This window comes from Coregonus clupeaformis, chromosome 4 (assembly GCF_020615455.1).
Source record: "Coregonus clupeaformis isolate EN_2021a chromosome 4, ASM2061545v1, whole genome shotgun sequence".
NCBI classification, from domain to species: Eukaryota; Metazoa; Chordata; class Actinopteri; order Salmoniformes; family Salmonidae; genus Coregonus; species Coregonus clupeaformis.
In genome coordinates this window covers 7,626,529-7,645,253 of record NC_059195.1, presented here as the reverse complement: position 1 = coordinate 7,645,253, position 18,725 = coordinate 7,626,529, and the positions used below count along the sequence as shown (strand labels likewise).

The window sequence follows — 18,725 nt, the reverse complement described above, 5'->3', positions numbered from 1 at the left end:
AGGAATGGGCCAAAATTCACCCAACTTATTGTGTGAAGCTTGTGGAAGGCTACCCGAAACGTTTGACCCAAGTTAAACAATTTAAAGGCAATGCTACCAAATACTAATAGAGTGTTTTGTAAACTTCTGACCCACTGGGAATGTGATGAAAGAAATAAAAGCTGAAATAAATCATTCTCTCTACTATTATTCTGACATTTCACATTCTTAAAATAAAGTGGTGATCCTAACTGACCTAAGATAGGGAATGTTTACTAGGATTAAATGTCAGGAATTGTGAAAAACTGAGTTTAAATGTATTTGGCTAAGGTGTACAGTGGGGGAAAAAAAATATTTAGTCAGCCACCAATTGTGCAAGTTCTCCCACTTTAAAAAGATGAGAGAGGCCTGTAATTTTCATCATAGGTACACGTCAACTATGACAGACAAATTGAGAAAAAAAAATCCAGAAAATCTCATTGTAGGATTTTTAATTGATATATTTGCAAATTATGGTGGAAAATAAGTATTTGGTCACCTACAAACAAGCAAGATTTCTGGCTCTCACAGACCTGTAACAACTTCTTTAAGAGGCTCCTCTGTCCTCCACTCGTTACCTGTATTAATGGCACCTGTTTGAACTTGTTATCAGTATAAAAGACACCTGTCCACAACCTCAAACAGTCACACACCAAACTCCACTATGGCCAAGACCAAAGAGCTGTCAAAGGACACCAGAAACAAAATTGTAGACCTGCACCAGGCTGGGAAGACTGAATCTGCAATAGGTAAGCAGCTTGGTTTAAAGAAATCAACTGTGGGAGCAATTATTAGGAAATGGAAGACATACAAGACCACTGATAATCTCCCTCGATCTGGGGCTCCACGCAAGATCTCACCCCGTAGGGTCAAAATGATCACAAGAACGGTGAGCAAAAATCCCAGAACCACACGGGGGGACCTAGTGAATGACCTGCAGAGAGCTGGGACCAAAGTAACAAAGCCTACCATCAGTAACACACTACGCCGCCAGGGACTCAAATCCTGCAGTGCCAGACGTGTCCCCCTGCTTAAGCCAGTACATGTCCAGGCCCGTCTGAAGTTTGCTATAGTGCATTTGGATGATCCAGAAGAGGATTGGGAGAATGTCATATGGTCCGATGAAACGAAAATAGAACTTTTTGGTAAAAACTCAACTCGTCGTGTTTGGAGGACAAAGAATGCAGAGTTGCATCCAAAAAACACCATACCTACTGTGAAGCATGGGGGTGGAAACATCATGCTTTGGGGCTGTTTTTCTGCAAAGGGATCAGGATGACTGATCCGTGTAAAGGAAAGAATGAATGGGGCCATGTATCGTGAGATTTTGAGTGAAAACCTCCTTCCATCAGCAAGGGCATTGAAGATGAAACGTGGCTGGGTCTTTTCAGCATGACAATGATCCCAAACACACCGCCCGGGCAACGAAGGAGTGGCTTCGTAAGAAGCATTTCAAGGTCCTGGAGTGGCCTAGACAGTCTCCAGATCTCAACCCCATAGAAAATCTTTGGAGGGAGTTGAAAGTCCGTGTTGCCGAGCGACAGCCCCAAAACATCACTGCTCTAGAGGAGATCTGCATAGAGGAATGGGCCAAAATACCAGCAACAGTGTGTGAAAACCTTGTGAAGACTTACAGAAAACGTTTGACCTGTGTCATTGCCAACAAAGGGTATATAACAAAGTATTGAGAAACTTTTGTTATTGACCAAATACTTATTTTCCACCATAATTTGCTAATAAATTCATCAAAAATCCTACAATGTGATTTTCTGGATTTTTTTTTCTCATTTTGTCTGTCATAGTTGACGTGTACCTGTGATGAAAATTACAGGCCTCTCTCATCTTTTTAAGTGGGAGAACATGCACAATTGGTGGCTGACTAAATACTTTTTTCCCCCACTGTATGTAAACTTCCGACTTCAACTGTACAGTCGTGGTCAAAAGTTTTGAGAATGACACAAGTATTGGTCTTCACAAAGTTCGCTGCTTCAGTGTTATGATATATTTTTGTCAGATGTTACTATGGTATACTGAAGTATAATTACAAGCATTCCATAAGTGTCAAAGGCTTTTATTGACAATTACATTAAGTGTATGCAAAGAGTCAATATTTGCAGTGTTAACCCTTCTTTTTCAAGACCTCTGCAATCCGCCCTGGCATACTGTCAATTAACTTCTGGGCCACATCCTGACTGATGGCAGCCCATTCTTGCATTATCAATGCTTGGAGTTTGTCAGAATTTGTGTGTTTTTGTTTGTCCACCCGCCTCTTGAAGATCGACCACAAGTTCTCAATGGGATTAAGGTCTGGGGAGTTTCCTGGCCATGGACCCAAAATTTCGATGTTTTGTTCCCCGAGCCACTTAGTTATCACTTTTGCCTTATGGCAAGGTGCTCCATCATGCTGGAAAAGGTATTGGTCATCACCAATCTGTTCTTGGATGGTTGGGAGAAGTTGCTCTCGGAGGATGTGTTGGTACCATTCTTTATTCATGGTTGTGTTCTTAGGCAAAATTGTGAGTGAGCCCACTCCCTTGGCTGAGATGCAACCCCACACATGAATGGTCTCAGGATGCTTTACTGTTGGCATGACACAGGACTCATGGTAGCGCTCACCTTGTCTTCTCTTCACAGTGGTCATCTGTAGCTCAGCTGGTTGAGCACGGCGCTTGTAACGCCAGGGTAGTGGGTTCGATCCCCGGGACCACCCATACACAAAAAAAAATTATGCACGCATGACTGTAAGTCGCTTTGGATAAAAGCGTCTGCTAAATGGCTTATTATTATTATTATTATTATTATTCTCCGGACAAGGTGTTTTCCGGATGCCCCAAACAATCGGAAAGGGGATTCATCAGAGAAAATGACTTTACCCTAGTCCTCAGCAGTCCAATCCCTGTACCTTTTGCAGAATATCAGTCTGTCCCTGATGTTTTTCCTGGAGAGAAGTGGCTTCTTTGCTGCCCTTCTTGACACCAGGCCATCCTCCAAAAGTTTTCGCCACACTGTGCGTGCAGATGCACTCACCTGCCTGCTGCCATTCCTGAGCAAGCTCTGCACTGGTGGTGCCCCGATCCCGCAGCTGAATCAACTTTAGGAGACGGTCCTGGCGCTTGCTGGACTTTCTTGGGCGCCCTGACGCCTTCTTCACAACAATTGAACCTCTCTCCTTGAAGTTCTTGATGATCCGATAAATGGTTGGTTTAGGTGCAATCTTACTAGCTGCAATATCTTTGCCTGTGAAGCCCTTTTTGTGCAAAACAATGATGACAGCATGTGTTTCCTTGCAGGTTACCATGGTTAACAGAGGAAGAACAATGATTTCAAGCACCAACCTCCTTTTAAAGCTTCCAGCCTGTTATTCTAACTCAATCAGCATGACAGAGGGATCTCCAGCCTTGTCCTCGTCAATACTCTCACCTGTTAACGAGGGAATCACTGACATGATGGCAGCTGGTCATTTTGTGGCAGGGCTGAAATGCAGTGGAAATGTTTTTTTGGGGGGGATTAAGTTCATTTTCTTGGAAAAGAGGGTCTTTGCAATTCATTGCAATTCATCTGATCACTCTTCATGACATTCTGGAGTATATGCAAATTGCCATCATCAAAACTGAGGCAGCAGACTTTGTGAAAATTAGTATTTGTGTCATTCTCAAAACTATTTTGAGACCATGTGTGGGGTTGCTTCTCAGCCAAGGGAGTGGGCTCACTCACAATTTTGACTAAGAACACAGCCATAAATAAGGAATGGAACCAACACATGGAACAAAAACACACAACTTCTGACAAACTCCAAGCATTGATTATGCAAGAATGTGCTGCCATCAGTCAGGATGTGGCCCAGAAGTTAATTGACAGCATGCCAGGGCGGATTGCAGAGGTCTTGAAAAAGAAGGGTCAACACTGCAAATATTGACTCTTTGCATACACTTAATGTAATTGTCAATAAAAGCCTTTGACACTTATGGAATGCTTGTAATTATACTTCAGTATACCATAGTAACATCTGACAAATATCTCATAACACTGAAGCAGCAAACTTTGTGAAGACCAATACTTGTGTCCTTCTCAAAACTTTTGAGCACGACTTTAGAGTTGGTCAGTAATGATGTAAAAGAGTTGAAGGAGAGTCTTGAAATGAGTGACAGAAAAGCTGCAATAATGGAGAACGATACAAAAAAACTAAAAGGAACAGTCACTGAGGTAGAAACGGACGTTAAGGAACTTAAAAAGGAGAACAACTTTCTGAGAGAAACCTTACTAGACATACAAACTAGATCGATGAGAGAAAATCTAGTACTTACTGGTATCCAAGAAAAAGAAGGATAGGTTACCGAAATAATTGTGAAGGACTTCTTTCTAACAGCGCTTCAAATCCCACTCGAGGCTGTCGATTAAATCCAACTCGAACGTGTACACCGTTTCGGACAAAGAGGACAGAGAGATGAGCGTCCAATCGTTGCCAAATTTGCATTTTTTTAAGGATAAAGTAAATGTTAAAAGCCTAGGTAAAAGACTTGCTGGCACGAAAATAGGCATGAATGATCAGTTCCAGAGGGAGATTGCAGAACGGCGCAAAGTTCTGTACCCAATCTTCAAGGAAAATAGATTAAAAGGGAAGCGTGTTGCTCTCGTTGTCGATTAAACTGTATATTGACAACCAAATGTTCCACGACACAAAGACTACTCCATGGCTTTTCTGAAAGTTCTAATAGAGGACTCAAATAATGGAACACCCAATAATAGCAATGGTTGGGATTGTAATAATAAAGCACATTTATAGTATGTATAGTATTTTATAAAGGGATAAGACTGTATTACAAGAAAAGATAACAAACAAAATAATACATATTCAAATACAACTAATTAGAACACAAGTACTCAGTCAACATAGTGGAGATAAAAACATAGCAAACAGAATGCATAGAAGGCACAGTATGTCGGTATGTGTGGATGTATTGTGATGGAAGGTGTGGTGTGCGTTTTTGTGTTTTGAAAAAGTGTGGCGTTAAGTGAGTGAGAAAGGAAATGGTTGTATATCCCAGAACCAACGTGTGTCTGTGAGCAGGGGTTGTGAGAGAGAGCGTTCAATTTTGTGCAGATGAGGGATATACATTTTAAAATATAGTATACATCTTATCTATTTTTTTATTGTCCTATCATGATGGAACGATCCCCAACCCTATATCCTAGACACCCACCTGAGAGACCCATACACCAAAGAGAAGTCCCCATTTGTTTTATGGGCCTGCAGTGAGTTGCCTATAGGCAGCCAAAACGGAAAAATGAATGTGGTCAGAGACCTACTTGATCAGCACCGCCCCCTCATGATTCTGAGCCTGCCTGGCAGGGTTGGTCCTACAAAGCCAGAGCCCCCTGATGGGAGAGCATAATATACAAGGAAATTCTCAAAGCTGCTAATGAGAACTTTGATGACCTTGTACCTAGCCGGTGGGGATTCCAGTGGGGTACCCCCACCCAGGTAGTGGCAGTGCTGGCAACACTGGCTGCAGTAACCCATGGGGAGGTGGTCACACTCAGACAATCAGAGAGGGGGATTATTATTGTGGCACAAAATAATCAAAGGCTGACTGCACAGAGATGCTTGGGGAAAATGGTTACAACGGGGGACCAGAGTGTTTGTGTCTCAGGTGAAAAGAGGGGGGATCTGATCTGGATGGAATATTGGGAATAATGCATCAAATACTTTTTTAATCTTCAACATAGAAATGCTACCAAAAATAATTAACTGAAAATGGTTACAGATGATGGAGTCACCCATGATTCACCAAATTATATTTTTAAGGAGGAAACAAAGTACTTTAAGCATATGTTTTCGTTTCAGTCGCCTCCATCTCCTCTAACTGAAGCTAATTGTAGAGATTTTTTTCTATTGATAATGTAAAATTAACAGCCATACAGAAAGACTCATGTGAAGGTGAAATTACAGATTCTAGCAAAATGTATAGCTCATAGAATTAATAAGGTATTGTCGGAAATTATTCATTCTAATCAGACAGGTTTTTTACATGGACGATACATTGTAGATAATATAAGGCAAGTACTGGAAACAATAGAACACTATGAAAAATCTGGGAAACCAGGCCTGGTATTCATAGCAGACTTCGAAAGGGCATTTGCATTAAAGTACGACTGGGGTTTATATATAAATGCCTGGAGCATTTCAATTTTGGAGAATCTCTTATAAATTGGGTTAAAATCATGTACAGTAACCCTAGGTGTAAAATAGTAAATAATGGCTATTTCTCCGAAAGTTTTAAACTGTCGAGGAGTGAAACAAGGTTGTCCACTATCGGCATATCTATTTATTATGGCCATTGAGATGTTAGCTATTAAAATCAGATCCAACAATAATATCAAGGGATTAGAAATCCAGGGCTTAAAAACAAAGGTGTCAAATCATCTCCCAGATATCACTATTTCTAAAACAAGCCATAGAAAGTTGGTTGCAATTTCAATTTAATCCTCCAGAAACGACAGAACAAATAATGCATCAAATATTGTGGTTAAACTCAAATATACTAATTGATAAAAAATATATAATCTTCGTAAATTATATCATAGGAAGGACTGGTGGAGTTATTTTGCACATGCAGCTAACAAAAACATATGGAAATGTCTGCTCTACCCAAAATTACAACCAAATAATTGCAGCATTACCGCAAAAATGGAAGAGGCAAGTGGAAGGGGGGAAAAGTAAGGATCTTGTCTGTCGGCCTTGCATTAAAGAATATAATTTGTTAAAGAAAATTGTGATAAATAAAAAAGAATACCAGTTTCATTTAAAGACCAAAGGATTGACAGCCGTTCCATATAGATTGCTAAATAGTTGGGAAGAGATTTTTGACGTACCAATTCCATGGCATAGTGTTTATGAATTGATACGCAAAACGACGCCGGATTCAAAACTTATTTTTCAATTTAAATTATTACAGTGGGGACAAAAAGTATTTAGTCAGCCACCAATTGTGCAAGTTCTCCCACTTTAAAAAGATGAGAGAGGCCTGTAATTTTCATCATAGGTACACGTCAACTATGACAGACAAATTGAGAAAATAAAATCCAGAAAATCACATTGTGGGATTTTTAATGAATTTATTTGCAGATTATGGTGGAAAATAAGTATTTGGTCACCTACAAACAAGCAAGATTTCTGGCTCTCACAGACCTGTAACTTCTTCTTTAAGAGGCTCCTCTGTCCTCCACTCGTTACCTGTAATAATGGCACCTGTTTGAACTTGTTATTAGTATAAAAGACACCTGTCCACAACCTCAAACAGTCACACTCCGAACTCCACTATGGCCAAGACCAAAGAGCTGTCAAAGGACACCAGAAACAAAATTGTAGACCTGCACCAGGCTGGGAAGACTGAATCTGCAATAGGTAAGCAGCTTGGTTTGAAGAAATCAACTGTGGGAGCAATTATTAGGAAATGGAAGACATACAAGACCACTGATAATCTCCCTCGATCTGGGGCTCCACACAAGATCTCACCCCGTGGGGTCAAAATTATCACAAGAACGGTGAGCAAAAATCCCAGAACCACACGGGGGGACCTAGTGAATGACCTGCAGAGAGCTGGGACCAAAGTAACAAAGCCTACCATCAGTAACACACTACGCCACCAGGGACTCAAATCCTGCACTGACTAAATACTTTCCCCCCCCCACTGTATATACAATTCTTGCTACCAATAGAATGTTGTTGATATGGGGGATACAATCTTCCCAGCTCTGCAGATTTTGCTGCGAATATCATTTGTTTTGGTACTGTCCATTTGTAGCTTGTTTTTGGACACAGGTCCAGGAATGGCTAAAGGATTACAATATTTACCTGGAGCTAACGCTGCAGATAGCACTACTGGGTGATCTGAAAAGTCATAGTCAATCGATCAATAATATAATAATACTCTTAGCCAAAATGTTTATTTTCAATTTACGATCTGTAGAAACAATGAGCATAGAAAGGTTCAGAACTTTTGTAAAACAGTACAGTTGAGAAATATATGGCAAATAGAAATCCAATATGGATGGTGTTAAGAGATAGATGGGAGGTGTTGAATGAAGCTGAAGGATGGGACTAATAACAACAACTAATAACAACAAGATAACTAATGTAAAGCATACTGTGTCCATAATAAGTATATAGGTTATAGGTTGAGAGCTTTTGTGAAAGAGCACAGTTAGAAAAATATGGCATATAGAAGCAAACCGGATGGACATCATGAAAATGATTAGAGGAAGTTCAGGAGTAAAAACAAACAAAATAGAAATATTGTAGAATTTGACTGTTTCCATAAAATGTATATAGTATGTATGTGCTGGAAGTAGAGGCCTAAGCATTGTTGTTCACTTGTTTACTCCAATTGGGAAAGGGGTGGTGGGGTTGGAAAGTAATAAAGGGAAATATGGATGTATGTATATACAGTGGGGAGAACAAGTATTTGATACACTGCCGATTTTGCAGGATTTCCTACTTACAAAGCATGTAGAGGTCTGTAATTTTTATCATAGGTACACTTCAACTGTGAGAGACGGAATCCAGAAAATCACATTTGTATGATTTTTAAGTAATTAATTTGCATTTTATTGCATGACGTAAGTATTTGATACATCAGAAAAGCTGAACTTAATATTTGGTACAGAAACCTTTGTTTGCAATTACAGAGATCATACGTTTCCTGTAGGTCTTGACCAGGTTTGCACATACTGCAGCAGGGATTTTGGCCCACTCCTCCATACAGACCTTCTCCAGATCCTTCAGGTTTCGGGGCTGTCGCTGGGCAATACGGACTTTCAGCTCCCTCCAAAGATGTTCTATTGGGTTCAGGTCTGGAGACTGGCTAGGCCACTCCAGGACCTTGAGATGCTTCTTACGGAGCCACTCCTTAGTTGCCCTGGCTGTGTGTTTCGGGTCGTTGTCATGCTGGAAGACCCAGCCACGACCCATCTTCAATGCTCTTACTGAGGGAAGGAAGTTGTTGGCCAATATCTCGCGATACATGGCCCCATCCATCCTCCCCTCAATACGGTGCAGTCGTCCTGTCCCCTTTGCAGAAAAGCATCCCCAAAGAATGATGTTTCCACCTCCATGCTTCACGGTTGGGATGGTGTTCTTGGGGTTGTACTCATCCTTCTTCTTCCTCCAAACACGGCGAGTGGAGTTTAGACCAAAAAGCTCTATTTTTGTCTCATCAGACCACATGACCTTCTCCCATTCCTCCTCTGGATCATCCAGATGGTCACTGGCAAACGTCAGACGGGCCTGGACATGCGCTGGCTTGAGCAGGGGGACCTTGCGTGCACTGCAGGATTTTAATCCATGACGGCGTAGTGTGTTACTAATCTTTGAGACTGTGGTCCCAGCTCTCTTCAGGTCATTGACCAGGTCCTGCCGTGTAGTTCTGGGCTGATCCCTCACCTTCCTCATGATCATTGATGCCCCACGAGGTGAGATCTTGCATGGAGCCCCAGACCGAGGGTGATTGACCGTCATCTTGAACTTCTTAAATTTTCTAATAATTGCACCAACAGTTGTTGCCTTCTCACCAAGGTGCTTGCCTATTGTCCTGTAGCCCATCCCAGCCTTGTGCAGGTCTACAGTTTTATCCCTGATGTCCTTACACAGCTCTCTGGTCTTGGCCATTGTGAAGAGGTTGGAGTCTGTTTGATTGAGTGTGTGGACAGGTGTCTTTTATACAGGTAACGAGTTCAAACAGGTGCAGTTAATACAGTTAATGAGTGGAGAACAGGAGGGCTTCTTAAAGAAAAACTAACAGGTCTGTGAGAGCCGGAATTCTTACTGGTTGGTAGGTAATAAAATACCTATGTCATGCAATAAAATGCAAATTAATTTCTTAAAAATCATACAATGTGATTTTCTGGATTTTTGTTTTAGATTCTGTCTCTCGCAGTTGAAGTGTACCTATGATGACAATTACAGACCTCTACATGCTTTGTAAGTAGGAAAACCTGCAAAATCGTCAGTGTATCAAATACTTGTTCTCCCCACTGTAGGTTAAAGGTTGAGATCTTTTGTGAAAGAACACAGTTAGAAAGATATGGCATATAGATGCAAACCGGATGGACATCATGAAAATGATCGGAGAGGTTGAGGGTAGAGGAAGTTCAGGAGTAAAAACAAACAAAATGGAATTATTGTAAAATTGACTGTGTCCATAAAATGTATATAGTATGTATAAGCTGGAAGTAGAGGCCTAAGCATTGTTGTTCACTAGTTTACTCCAATTAGGGAAGGGGTGGTGGGGTTGGAAAGTAATAATGGTGTAAAATATTAAAGAATATATTTTTTAAAAAGTTTATACTGGTTTTATACCTATTTTAGGTATAAATAGCCTCAAATATACATAAACAGACCATACATGTCTAATTTTGTGTTTTCTTGGAAGCTGTGAGTGCTATTTATATAATAAATATCAGTACTTGCTGCATTTACAACTTGTTCAAGTCCTATCATAAAATGATTTCAGTGTATGGCTGTGGATTGACTGCATTGTTTGAATGAAATGTTGGCATATTGGCAGTTATTTAGAAAGTTTAATGGAAATAAAACGTTCTGGTTAGCTAGCTAATAAACATACAGGGCAGATACATTCTTCAAATTCATTATTTTACACTATCTTATCACAGCACTGGCAAACCATGGTTGACCAACTCCCTGACCAAATTGGCTGACCTTTATTCCATCATAAGAAGGTTCATGTCATTCTAGTATTCGTATTCCTAATTCTATGAAAGGGACACTCTTGGCTCTGGCTCGTCCACTGCTCTTTCTCTCAGGCCTTTAAATGTCAGCTGTGTTGTGAAATCCAGGTTCTGGAGTGCTCAGGGGCTGGGTGGAGATAATAGAGCACCCTGCTTGATATCCGTTATTACCAAGCCCAGGTTACTTTAGTGGCCAGCGTAATGTTACACTGTTGGCATGGAGCTTAGGTTGTAGTCTCAACTTTGCCTGTCTGGAAACCGATCACAGATGAGGACACAGTTTTGGAATGGGCTGTCTGTACAGTGCAACACCCTTAGTTCCATTGTGCGTCGGTGTGTAACTAGAAAAGTTTGAGATTTCTTTCAAGTGCACATGGTGAAAAGGGGTACTTCAGATAGTTTGGTTTCACACACGTCTGCATAAACTCTCCAGTAGTCATGTGTACTATGATATCAATCGAGGGCGCACTCGAGAAAAATGATGCAAAGAAACAGGGCTCAGCGGTAGGGCTGTGGCGGTTCTTGATCACGGTAATTGGCCAGGGCCCGGTTTCCCAAAAGCATCTTAAGGCTAAGTAAGTTCATCATTAGAACCTTCGTAGGAGCATCGTTAAATCTCAGAGCTGTTTCCCAAAACTATTGTTATTAACATTGCACTTGAAAACGCTCGTAATCTAACGCCTGCCTCAGATCACACGTAGAACAGCAAAGTGCGTCGTTAGATGCTTTTTTGCCCTCCCGCTTCACTTTATACACAGAAGATCTCCGCTAAACAAAGAATCACATGGTGTATCTATCGGTCTCTCTGTGACCGCTGATAACTTCAGAACAAAGTTGACTAGAAATACAAAGTTGCCAATGTCTTTGCAGTTGATACAAACAAGCGTCGTATAAATATATGCTTCAAATGAAAACCAAGATGACTGCATTAAAATATAAACAGTACGCTATAGGCCTATTTCAATCATATTGAAATACATTTAATGTTCAATCAATTGAGTTCTGTTTTGCTAATTGTAGGCTACTGTCTGTAATTTGTCTCAATATATTTCATTATGTGTAGCCTGACGTGCACAATGATGTGCCAAATCTGTGATTTATTTAATGTTTATTGGGTAAGCATTAGAATGCTTTCTCTCTAGGAGCTGATCCGTCATCAGTATTGTGAAATAATTATAATGTTAAGGAAAGATCTGAATTGAGAAATCCTATCAGTATTGACACATGCGCCAACGATGATCTTAGCGACTGTTCTCTCAGTGTGGTGTTTTGGGAAACGCATGTTACATTTCCCCGCCGTTGTAGGAAATATGCATCATTAAAACACTCGTAAGCCTAAATTCCGTCGCTATCGGGAAACTGGGCCCAGCCAAATGACCGTTTTGAATAGCAGAAATGACCATAATCGTAATAACAATTTGAATAGCAAAAAATGTGCTGCCATCGGAAAATAATGAATAGAACAGGCATCCCCAATCAAGTCAAGGATGGCATAATGGGAGGACTGGCGAGTGTACCCAAAGGAGCAAAGCAGGAAGTATACCCATGTGCTGTGATTTGTTGATTCAACTAAACTGACATTACAAAAAATTCATTCCATTGCATGAGCCGCATCAGTTAACCCCTTACACTCGTGGGAATTGCCCTATATGGATAGGGCTAAATGGAAACGTTTCTTACAGATGAAATATGGAAAGCATATGCATAACCATGGTAGCAATTAAAAGGGAGCAGTTTGGAGATTATGGGGAAATTATTAGACTAAAGGTGAGGACAGTTCACCTGACACAAGACTGAATCCAAACATTACACTGTTGATTTTATGTGCATTTTACATTTACTGTAGTTTTTGCTGCATGTGTTGATAACGAAATGTGGATTTCAGTAACATGAAAAGAATACTCTTTGAACATTTGGGGTAGGTGCAACATAAGACGAGACAAAATAATGACAAGGGTTTGAGTGATAGGTCTAACTGGTGTTTCCAAGTTGCCACATACAGTGGGGAAAAAAAGTATTTAGTCAGCCTCCAATTGTGCAAGTTCTCCCACTTAAAAAGATGAGAGAGGCCTGTAATTTTCATCATAGGTACACGTCAACTATGACAGACAAATTGAGAATTTTTTTTCTCCAGAAAATCACATTGTAGGATTTTTAATGAATTTATTTGCAAATTATGGTGGAAAATAAGTATTTGGTCACCTACAAACAAGCAAGGTTTCTGGCTCTCACAGACCTGTAAGTTCTTCTTTAAGAGGCTCCTCTGTCCTCCACTCGTTACCTGTATTAATGGCACCTGTTTGAACTTGTTATCAGTATAAAAGACACCTGTCCACAACCTCAAACAGTCATACTCCAAACTCCACTATGGCCAAGACCAAAGAGCTGTCAAAGGACACCAGAAACAAAATTGTAGACCTGCACCAGGCTGGGAAGACTGAATCTGCAATAGGTAAGCAGCTTGGTTTGAAGAAATCAACTGTGGGAGCAATTATTAGGAAATGGAAGACATACAAGACCACTGATAATCTCCCTCGATCTGGGGCTCCACGCAAGATCTCACCCCGTGGGGTCAAAATGATCGCAAAAATCCCAGAACCACACGGGGGGACCTAGTGAATGACCTGCAGAGAGCTGGGACCAAAGTAACAAAGCCTACCATCAGTAACACACTACACCGCCAGGGACTCAAATCCTGCAGTGCCAGACGTGTCCCCCTGCTTAAGCCAGTACATGTCCAGGCCCGTCTGAAGTTTGCTAGAGTGCATTTGGATGATCCAGAAGAGGATTGGGAGAATGTCATATGGTCAGATGAAACCAAAATAGAACTTTTTGGTAAAAACTCAACTCGTCGTGTTTGGAGGACAAAGAATGCTGAGTTGCATCCAAAGAACACCATACCTACTGTGAAGCATGGGGGTGGAAACATCATGCTTTGGGGCTGTTTTTCTGCAAAGGGACCAGGACGACTGATCCGTGTAAAGGAAAGAATGAATGGGGCCATGTATCGTGAGATTTTGAGTGAAAACCTCCTTCCATCAGCAAGGGCATTGAAGATGAAACGTGGCTGGGTCTTTCAGCATGACAATGATCCCAAACACACCGCCCGGGCAACGAAGGAGTGGCTTCGTAAGAAGCATTTCAAGGTCCTGGAGTGGCCTAGCCAGTCTCCAGATCTCAACCCCATAGAAAATCTTTGGAGGGAGTTGAAAGTCTGTGTTGCCCAGCAACAGCCCCAAAACATCACTGCTCTAGAGGAGATCTGCATGGAGGAATGAGCCAAAATACCAGCAACAGTGTGTGAAAACCTTGTGAAGACTTACAGAAAACGTTTGACCCGTGTCATTGCCAACAAAGTGTATATAACAAAGTATTAAGAAACTTTTGTTATTGACCAAATACTTATTTTCCACCATAATTTGCAAATAAATACATTAAAAATCCTACAATGTGATTTTCAGGATTTTTTTCTCTCATTTTGTTTGTCATAGTTGACGTGTACCTATGATGAAAATTACAGGCCTCTCTCATCTTTTTAAGTGGGAGAACTTGCACAATTGGTGGCTGACTAAATACTTTTTTCCCCCACTGTACCTCTCCAAAGTGTGCACAGTTCCTAAGTAATTTCAATGCACTTTTATGACTCAAAGAAGAGTCTTCAACTATATAGTGCTTTTTTTAGCTCTCCTAGCTATGCCATTGAGGAACTAGAGCAAGTACACTTGTCATTTTTTTTGTTTGGAACACAGCCCTGTATCCCCGTCTTTACACAATTACTCTTGTTGTTTACCCAATCCAAAAACTGGAATAATTTGAAAGCTTGTTCTATTGCCAACATGACTAGCTAAATTATAAAATACGATCTTACAGTGTTAGGCTTTCACAAGGCAATTCAGAGAAACAGATTGTAATTTTGGTGTGTATAGAATGGAGTCATGAGTGCACTTCACATTTCCATATTTTCTACACAGTACAACAAACAGGCTCATTCTGTTCAGGACAACCCAGGGTATAACACCAGGTCGTCTTGTAACTAACTCTACATCAAGCATAGTGATCATAAACTTTGACACCGTATACAGTATTACATGAGTTTTATGATATGGAAATGTGAAGTGCACATTTGGACTCACAGGTGTTTGGCATGCTTGTATGACATCAAAGCGGTATTTATTATAATCCTCAATGTCTCATCTATCAAAATACATAGTCCTCTTAATTTACAGCATTTCCCTCACTCAGAAAACAAAATATTTGCTAAAGTTGCCCAATTAGCGGGAGGAATTAGGGAAGCTTCTTGTCGCGGGTGGTGCTCAAATTCAGAACGTCTGACCCTGAGCTCTGACGTCATGTATAGCATGTAACTGTACAGCCACTGCGTTCCAATTTAGGCACTTATCAGTGCCATTTTCAACCCGTATACGGGTATGAGTGTAAAGGGCTACCGACATTTGATTGAACATTCTACATTACCATGGAAATTATTGCATCACAATACCAGGCAGCCATTGCGAGTGTACCCATTAGTTTACCAGTCAAATTGCTAGGGTTAGCGGTTCCAAGCCCGTTCCATAAAAGTTTTCTTAAATGGTTCTGACGGTTATTTTATTTTGACTGTCTTCATCCACTGTCTTCATCCATAACAGTCGGTTACACGGTTATACGGTAATTGTGCCAGCCCTACTGAGCGGTATTATTACGCTAACCTCAGAGGAAATTAACATTCCCATTGGAAGTAGTAGTTCTCAGTCTTTCATTCAATCCTTCTCTTCCTCTCTCTCTCTCCTGCAGGATAAGGATGCTAAGATAGCATTCCTGCAGAAGGCTATGGACGTGGTAATGCTGGTGAGCGGCGAGCCCCTGTCGGCCAAGCCAGCACGCATCGTAGCCGGCCACGAGCCTGAGAAGACCAACGAGCTGCTGCAGGCCATAGCCAAGTGCTGCCTCAACAAGGTCTGTCTGTTTGGAAAGATCCATGTTCACGTACACGCACGTAGCTACACAACATATACACACATGAACACACACACATGAACACAAATACAGCCTAAGCAACATACTGTAACATTGCCCAAATACATTTTACATAGACATGAGAGGGCACTTCTCCCAGTAAAGAACACAAGATAGGCTAATTCTTGCTGCAAATATTTTGGATGATAATTTTTGGCTGAAAAAATATTCAAACAGAATAGTCCAGATAAAGGTCATGCATGTTTACGCACACTAATGAAGCTCCTGGGTGAAGTCTGAAGAGGATCAGTTTAGTACATTTTAATTGGACCCTGGAGACAGCCAGTGTGAATAGAGGGCTTCGAGCTCAGGGGAACTCTGCCATGCCTCCCCGAGGTCTCATTGTAGCAGACTGTTCATATACTGTAGCTAGCTAGCATATACAACATTATAACAAGGACCACAATGGAAATGTCTGTAGACTTTGTGTTTTAAAATCCTCAGTCATTTATGTATTGTTGTATATATATTAAATTAATTATAGACAGACAGGTGGGCAGGTTATTCTGGACAAAGATTGATGTGTGCTAGTAATGTACACTCCTCTTACAATACATCACCTAGATTATTTTTTTAAATTCCCAATAAACAAGCTTTATGAAAATGTACACAGTATGGTAGAATGTGAGTTGACAATCATGTCTGTCCCCTGTGTCATGTCTGTCCCCTGTGTCATGCCTGTCGTCCCCAGCTGTCCAGTGAGGAGGCAGTGAAGCGGGTGCTGGCGGGGGACAAGCTGGACCCCAAGGGGAAGGTCAGCACCTCCCGTTCCCAGGACAAGGAGAACCGGGAGGGACGAGAGCACCACAGAGACCGAGAGGTGAGACCAGACACCTAGAACTCAGAGTGGACAAGACTTATCCCCTCAGACCATTCTAATTCTGTGGATGAGAATGCCAGATATAGATATCTGTCACCACCGGTTTTTGTCATTCTAAAACCTGAACTTCAACCTCTAACTGCCTCTAGACTAGTCATACAGGGGCCGTACTGCTGTGACAGTTTATTTTACCACAATGTGTTGAGGGTGACATAATGAAAATATATGTGTCTCTCCAGGAGAGGAAGGAGATCCGAGAGCACAGCGTCGGTGGAGGCCGGGAGCAGAAGGACCCGGACCAGCCCAAAGAGCAGGAGGGCAGGCGGGGCGACAAGGAGAAGGAGCCCCACCGCGAGGGAGAGAGGTCGGAGAAGGCCCGCGAACGAGACCGGACCAAAGACCGTGACAAGGACAAGAGCCGGGACCGAGAGACGGACAAAGACACGAGAAGAGAGAAAGACAGGGAACGAGACAAGGAGAGAGAGAAGGACCGGGAGAAGGACAGAGACGGAGAGAAGAGCAAAGATAAGGAGTCACACAGAGCGAGAGACAGATATAGGGATAAGGAGAAAGATGGAGACAGGGATAAACGGCGAGACAAGGGAGAAAGGGAGAAGGCGAGAGAGCCCAGACACAAACAGGGGGAGGAGAAGACCAAAGTGCCAGAGAAAGGCGACAGAAAGGTAGAGCATGTCAGTCATTCCATGGCTTTGTCCCATTAAGTCCTTAATGCAACAGTAGCAGCAAGTGCCTCTATGAGATCCTGCGGTGTGTGTGTGTGTGTTTTTAGGCCAGAGCATCAGAGGAGTCAAAACACCGACCACATCCAGAGGAGCCCAGTAAAACGACCAAACCTGAACAAGCGGTAAGCTCTACCCTCTCTCCTATGAGCAGTATCTACTATTGTCAGTCATCATTTGGTGCGCATAGAAAGGAGTCATGAGTAGGGCTGTGGCGTTCATGAAATTTTGTCAGCTGGTTATTGTCATACAAAACACTGCCGGTCTGACAGTAATTGACTGTTAATTAACATAAACATGTTTAGCATCTCCAGGCTCCACTCATACAAGCAGCATACACGCCTCTGATGCGCACCTTTGGAACATCTACATTTTTTAAAAGTATAATAAATCAATTGAATATACACCATCCCAATAAATTCATTATTTATTTTAGGCAGGTCTAAAGAAACATTATGGTATGAAGGAAATGTATTTCAGAAGAACAGAATATGAGTTGGCCTACTGTATGTTATCTGGTTATGCACCATGCCATAGGCTGTAGGCTTGTTAATTTAGCAGACAAGATATGCTTATAAGTCCCGTGCCATTGTTTTATATTATATTTTCTAGGAAGAATAATATATTTGAACTTAGCTGAATAAAATAGAAAGGATATTTTTCCCATTATGGAGCGAGTGCGCATATGAAGTGGCTATGTTGAGCGTAAAAGTGATCATTTGAAACAGGTCCTTAATGCTAGATTTAGAGTTATTTGGCAACTTCAGTGAATGATACAAACCTTAGAATGCCTTAGAAATCAAAATATATATGGGCTGCATGATGCGACCTATAGGCTATTGATGATTTGAAAAAGTCGCAAAAAAAAGCTTGCGCTCTGTTCCTTGCCTCAGGCTGCACACGCTGTTCTCTCATCAAGTGATCATATTTTCACCCATCAGACTATTCTCAATTTAAACTTGTTTTTACTAATATGTAAAATTAGTTTTGATTTAATGTAGCCCATTATCAAAGAGGCAAGACAAAAAAGACATGTAGTCCATATGCACTGGAATAGCGAATGGAGGCCACTTTCCCACCGGTACGTTTTTTTCACTCATGTTGGGTAGGCTACTCAGGTAATTTCGCTGCGCCACAGGTTATATTCCACCCAAACTCTGTATGACATGGGCTCTCCAACCCTGTTCCTGCAGCTACCCAGTGCTTAATTTGGGGAAAACAAGTTCAATCTGTTCGGGAACATCGATCGTAACATGTATTCACAACTAAACATATTTCATTAAGCTGTTGACAGCTGTCGTGGAAATTCTAACCAAAAGGAAGAAAGACTGTAGATTCTACAAACAACAACTTTATTATAAGATTTGCAAAAATGGAGCAGTTAACGA

The 18,725-nt window shown here is 41.3% G+C and overlaps 1 protein-coding gene across 2 annotated transcripts in view; it reads left to right on the top strand.

Moving 5' to 3' along the window:
• The window catches only part of traf3ip1 (TNF receptor-associated factor 3 interacting protein 1), a 64,041-nt gene that overhangs the window by 13,963 nt on the left and 31,353 nt on the right, over positions 1 to 18,725 (top strand). For both annotated transcript variants that reach the window (XM_041862687.1, XM_041862679.1), the window contains exons 3-6: positions 15,556 to 15,717; positions 16,469 to 16,597; positions 16,837 to 17,280; positions 17,388 to 17,462. In XM_041862687.1, the coding sequence (XP_041718621.1) occupies positions 15,556 to 15,717; positions 16,469 to 16,597; positions 16,837 to 17,280; positions 17,388 to 17,462 (810 nt within the window). The remainder of the gene's footprint in view (positions 1 to 15,555; positions 15,718 to 16,468; positions 16,598 to 16,836; positions 17,281 to 17,387; positions 17,463 to 18,725) is intronic.